Source organism: Mytilus edulis, chromosome 1 (genome assembly GCF_963676685.1).
Source record: "Mytilus edulis chromosome 1, xbMytEdul2.2, whole genome shotgun sequence".
In the NCBI taxonomy this organism is placed as follows: Eukaryota; Metazoa; Mollusca; class Bivalvia; order Mytilida; family Mytilidae; genus Mytilus; species Mytilus edulis.
Window position 1 is genome coordinate 5,239,407 of NC_092344.1, and position 6,306 is coordinate 5,245,712.

Here is a 6,306-nt window from a genome sequence, read left to right on the forward strand (position 1 = left end):
TGACAAGTCTGAGATGTATTAAACATGTGAGATGTGTTGTAAAAGTTGTAAAATTGCTATTAAAAAGGATAAAGCTGATAGGTGCATGCTTGATATGCGTTCCAAATCAAACTTACAAACAAAATATCCTTTCGATTGACGGATCGTTCCATCCCATATATATATCAAACAAATATATAAAAGTAAATACAGGTAATACTAGTATACCGTTGTTCAAAATTCATAAATATAACATTAGCATGACAACATTACATGACAGGACTAAAATACAAATAAATGGTAGAACATATAGGACAGAGAAACACACGAATAATAGCTAAATTCTCCCTTGCCCTGCTCGTCCGAATTTAAAACATTTAATCTCTGAATTCAATCGGCTATAAACAAGTCAAACACAGATATAGGATTAGTTGCTCGCAGTAACATATTAATTTCTCTTGCGATACAATATTCTATTTTACTTTATTGTACAGATTTCTTTGATTCAAACAACATATAAATACATGACATATGACATTGTTCCACTTTCGCATCATCATTGTTCCACTTTCGCATCATCATTGTTCATCATCATTGTTCCACTTTCGCATCATCATTGTTCCACTTTCGCATCATTTCTTTTCCTCGGCTAATACCTCCAACACCTGTACGTAAAATAAACCTAGCAGCAACTGTATATATACCAATGTGACAAACGTCAATTCGACGCAACTGCCAGCACCTTCAATACTAAAAGAGGGACGAAAGATACCAAAGGGACAGTCAAACTCATAAATCTAAAACAAACTGACAACGCCATGGCTAAAAATGAAAAAGACAAACAAACATATACTAATACATGTAAATTCCAAACTTTATATAGTACCATTAAACCCCACCCGTAGAAACCGCTCAAACTTTCCTCGTGCCTTATGCACCTAACATCAAACTTAATAAATAGTGACCTAATGAATTAACTTATCACCGGGTTTGTACTTACATGATCGACACACGATGAGTGCTTTTGGTGAGGCTCGTGTTGGTCAGTCATTATGTTTATGTTTTGTGTTTTGTATACAATTATTTGTCATTTGGTCTTTTTCGTATTTTGCTATGTCGTTGTCAGTTTATTTTCTACTTCTGTGTTCTAATTCCCTTTAGTATATTGCATTTCTCTCTTACACATATCATGTCATTACTTGCAGGCTGATCACTGGGGTGCCTCATTATAGTAACAAGCAGTAAATTAGCTATGCCCTACCGAGATTCCTATATATGCTGACAGATATGCTTCATAGGTAGCCTATGAATAACACAACATATTTGATATGTTTATATTTTTCCATCGATTTTGCAATAGTTAAAACATTTTTAATTGCCATCAATGATTGTTCATCTTTAAATTGATGGGGTTTTTTTTGTGTTTTGATTAAGTATAGTCCGATAATATATAAAGAAACAATGATATGTTTTTTTCTGATTTTTATTAAAATTCTACAAGCTACATAGTAGTTACATATAAAACAACATAGTTGCTACTAGTAAAACAGTTTCTTATTTACAAACTAGATCAAGCTGCATAGCAGTTACAGTTAGAGTATGGCCACGTGGTCATATGTTTTTATCAATACTATGTTTCGTTGTTGGTCCACGCTTCTTGTCTATTCATGTCAACATATAGTTGTAAATAGTTTAAGAAGCTCATTAACACTCTCAAAGTAATCTCTACTCCAAGTCGATCTTTCCTCGGCTCTGCAACATCTCGATTCTGTATTGTCTCTAAAGAATACGCTTTATTGACATACACATTTCTTTTGAGGCTTTTTGTCTCTTCTTGAGGTACACAGCGGAATTTTAACATATTTCACAATGCTGTGGTGGCATTTGTTTATTTAATTTTCTACTGATGTTCATCCGGAAGCATTTCCAAAGATTCTCATTGCTTTCTTGTGTAGCTTTACATCAAACTCTGGTTCGGTTAATCTAATGACTTCACCATCACAGTTCAGGTAAAAATCTTTTTGAAGGGTTTTCGTATTTTCAGAAACTGTAGCATTCAGCAATCGGACTTTATAACTAGAAACTTCGTGTTTGCTTACAAATTTGTAATCATACTGAAAAAATAAATTAAAAATTACTTAATCGTTATTCAACATGATATATTTTTCATTATACTGAAAATTTTAATTCATATAAAAATTACTTTTATTCTTATTTAAATTATAATGCATATATATTGTCAACATGAATTCATGTTGTCTCATTGTCAATCATGCTACATCTTATATTTATGTGCTAGTATGCAGACAAAGTTTATCATTTCATATAGTTTTTTGCAGATTTCTGTTTTTCTTATCGTGGTTTTCTTGTTATTTATTAAATGCCATGATTTTGTTGGTATCTTTTTGAGTTATGAGTATTGATTCGCACTGTTATATTGTCCTCCAATTCTATAAATCATACCAAGAGCCACTTTATTATTGATTTTGTTGTCTAGGTTATCATTTTAAAAAGTTTTTATGAAGTTGTACTTTTTTCAATCAACTATTAATATGTAATACACAATATAATCTTTGCTCCATTCTATAGATATAAATTAATTATGAATAGTTTTAAAATTTACATCTTTTTTATAGTACTTACACAATCGGGTTGTTCGTTTTTCACTTTGGTTAGCTGTGACACATGGTCTGACAATGTACATTTATGTGTGGTGTACACCATTAGTGAATCTTGTCCGAAACTTGGAGTCATTTTTCCTGATTTTTCTTTCATCATAACGGCATGTGTATCTACTGCATATACACGTCCTTCTTCTTTTTCACATTCTGGAAAACAATCAAGGATTTATTTAATCATTTAAAATTGCCTGTTTTCAAATAAAACTGAAAACAATGAACGGAAAATAATTTTAACAAAATTTATGATTTTCTAGGACTTAACTTTTTAAGAGCAATAATAAGAAAACTCTGTACAACGTGATTGACAATGTTTTAAAATTTAACTTTAGTCTGATATAATAAGTTGTTTGTTTAAATAATGATAATTTTAGACATACCTTGGACATCTGAACTGTCGAGTACACCCGGTGTGGATTTAGTTCGTTGTATTTTTGATTTACATGAAGGTATCATGAAGCCATTTGGAAGGGAGATCTGTTTTCCCAATCCTCTAATTTTTTTAGTCACTTTATCCTTGTTAGCCGAATAGTATTCTATCTCCACATCAATTTCCCTTCTCTTTAACATCGAAGCTACCGGGACAACTGTTAAAAAACATAATATATATTGTACAAGTTTTGAAATCGATAAGAGAACACTTTAAAATCATTAATTAAATGAAAAAGTATAAAAACATATTTTTAATTGCGAAATTTTGATAGCTTTATGATAATATTATAAAATACCAAATATCAACATGCGTATCCTTTTTTCGGCTATCCATTTTGATTTACCATTGTATTAATCTCTTGCAAAATAGATTTTTTATATTAAACTTTAAGATAGGAACCTTTTCTGTTGTCATTCATTCCTAAACTGAAAAAATGTGTTTTTAATTTATCAAAATATTATACACACCATTATATCTTAACGGTCCCATCCACCGAAACTTTTCACAGTCGTGCATCATATCACCAAACAGTCCAAATCCAAGAACCAGTGCCGAATATGATAAAAGTTTGCCTCCTTCGTGAACACTACAAACGTTGGACTCGACGTTGCCACCAAGTAAGATATGGAGAACAGCAGAGCTTGCACATTTCGTCCCATGAAGATATTGAACAATCACATTACCAGAGCCTGCTGGAATGATGCCAATGGGAAGTGATGCTGACACAATGTCAGTATTGTGACAATTTACATTGACATTGTTGTCTTTTTGAACACGTGCAATTAGTCCATTCATACACTCACAGTATAAACCATCACCACCTACTGTTACTATACTATAATTAAAAAATGACGTAAGCATAAATTACAAGTTTATTTGCAACAAGCAACAATGAAAAGTTGTGTCATACATATATTATTAATGCTTTGCTGAATAAATGTTGTGTACAATATTTAATAAAGTAATTAATTAAATGACTATCTACTTGGATTTGTTTTTTCATTGGATTACGTTTACTTTTTATTTTTTGTTTTTAAAGGTGTTTACAAGTTTATATCTTCTTTATCCAAAACTTTATTTTGAATCGACAGAAAATTTTGTCATCGTAAATAAACATTAGCTTTTATCAATGGGATGTTAAAACCTACTTCACCTACCCGTCAATATTCGATAAATTGTAGTTCTTCAGAATATCCGTAGGCTCTTTCTGTTTTCTAGTTACTGTAATAAAAAATAAATAAACAATGTAGTAATAATGGATTGTTTTTCACCCGCACCCCATGTAAAATTGTTTTAGGCAATTTCAAACTACAAATCTGTACGATCCCTGTTTTTTGTTTTTGTTTTACTGACCATAATATTTTACAAAGTTTTCATTAATAAATTATGTAAAATGTATTACACGGTACAACATGCTAACATAATTCAAAGTTTAAGAATATCTTGATCTAAAGTTCTTTATAAAAACACAATGAGAATATTTGAACCAATGTATCACCGTTTTCGAAATGGGAATATATTTCAAATAAATGAGAATAAGTTCAATATTTTAACACAGAATATGATAAAATAGTATACAGAACATGTAAAAGAAAAGTTTCTAAATAAATAGACTTACCAATGACATCAGCTTTCACGCCACAGAGTTGAAATAAAGGAGCTGCAATTTTCTGGTATATTTTCATTCCTTTCCTCTTGCCACTATTTGGGTTGATAATTACAAGAAGCCGCCTTGGACGATCTTAAATTGAAGAATGGAATAATAAAACATTTGAACACATGATTCAGTATGAGTTCGTACGACATTCTTACGCGATTGTCTATTGCAATATTAATTTTTAATCTGTATAATCCATGCATATCAATCTTAAATAATATTTCTTTCGTCAGTAGAGAGAAATTCAATATGTAAAACTCTTCATATCTCCACTATAAATACATTTTACCAGTTTAATGTACAACTTAATTCTAAACTATATAATAAAAAAAACTTATTTCATTTTTGACTTGATTTGAACCGTTGTTAAAATAAATACCTTTTAAAAAGTGTTCGATATCACTGTGCAACATTTGTGCATCCTCGTCATCTCCATGAAGAACCAAAGTTTTCACTTTAAGGTTCATATTTTTCTTCTGTATCACATAATGCACAGTAAGATTTGTCAGTTCCAACACAGATGTTAATAGATAACGTATCTCAATAGACGCTGAAAATAAAAGAAAATAAGTCGTTACTTAAGCTGTTTCTTCAAACGAAGGAAAAATGCAAAACACAAAGTTTCCGATGAACCATGTGTATTTATCTAGTGTGCCCGTAACATGCACTTTCTCTTACAATTCAGAAAAAGAAACACGAAGTCAATTAAATAGACACCAATCGTGTAACAGTGTACAATACAAAAGTTATTAAAAGATTATACACTTGCGCATTGCTTCGTTGAAATAAAATCAGTAATAGTGAAAGTTAATTGTTTCGTACCAAGTAAATTATTTTCTTCACTTGCAACAGTCATCACACCTCCTTCCAAGCTCACATTGACACGGTTGTCGTTTAAGTAAAGCATTTTAAATTTTTGTATGTGTTTTAACAAAGTTAAATTAATTGAATGATTGTTGTAAAGTCTGCTCCTCTTATATAGTATGTCATCTACGTAAACAGGTGAAAACCACGATTTTATAAATAGAATACTGGAAAAACTGACCTTGGTAAACAGCCTACTACGAAATAACAGGAGTGATAACCGGAAAATATTGATCATGTGACTTACTGTAGGTACATCCCCGTATGCTGCTTTATCCTCTTTTGATTGGCGTTTAAAAATTTAAATATCGATCTGTTTATTGTAACAGCTGTAATCATTTCATGAATGTAAATTGTTGATGAGATTGGTTTGAGCTGAAGTGGTAAACTTTGCACGACTACTATTCTTTTTATCTTTCAAACTTTATTGTAATGCAAATTATTGAAGACTATTTTCTACGCATTTCAACATTAAAATCTAAATTTACTCTTTTATTCTGAAACCAGTACCTATCAATTTCAAATCTGTATCTCAATTATAGATTACTACCGTTGTGTCAGAACAACTAGTGGTAGTCTACGAGTCCCTAAGGATACAATCCTTCCTACGGCAAGTTGCAAATGCAACAGTTTGACTATGAATTATCTGTTGTATATAATGGCAATTTTACAGACATTAGAGGATGTAATCTTAG

The 6,306-nt window shown here is 30.9% G+C and overlaps 1 protein-coding gene across 1 annotated transcript; it reads right to left on the reverse strand.

Moving 5' to 3' along the window:
- Nucleotides 1-1,124: 1,124 nt before the first annotated feature.
- LOC139522540 (ceramide kinase-like) lies at nucleotides 1,125-5,741 on the reverse strand. The gene is made up of 8 exons (XM_071316016.1): nucleotides 5,570-5,741; nucleotides 5,127-5,297; nucleotides 4,709-4,831; nucleotides 4,248-4,311; nucleotides 3,558-3,925; nucleotides 3,038-3,244; nucleotides 2,623-2,807; nucleotides 1,125-2,093 (listed from the first exon to the last, which is right to left on the reverse strand). The coding sequence occupies exons 1-8, from the start codon at nucleotides 5,652-5,654 to the stop codon at nucleotides 1,890-1,892; spliced, it is 1,407 nt and encodes a 468-aa protein (XP_071172117.1). The 5' UTR covers nucleotides 5,655-5,741; the 3' UTR covers nucleotides 1,125-1,889.
- Nucleotides 5,742-6,306: the final 565 nt, after the last annotated feature.

Bases quoted from the DNA above. Each gene is read 5' to 3' on its own strand.
- LOC139522540 (XM_071316016.1), bottom strand. From the start codon at position 5,654: ATGCTTTACTTAAACGACAACCGTGTCAATGTGAGCTTGGAAGGAGGT. The intron at 4,832-5,126 runs GTATTTATTTTA...CTTCAATTTAAG, and splicing joins TATCGAACACTTTTTAAAAG to ATCGTCCAAGGCGGCTTCTT. The intron at 3,926-4,247 runs GTAGGTGAAGTA...TTTTAATTATAG, and splicing joins AATTTATCGAATATTGACGG to TATAGTAACAGTAGGTGGTG.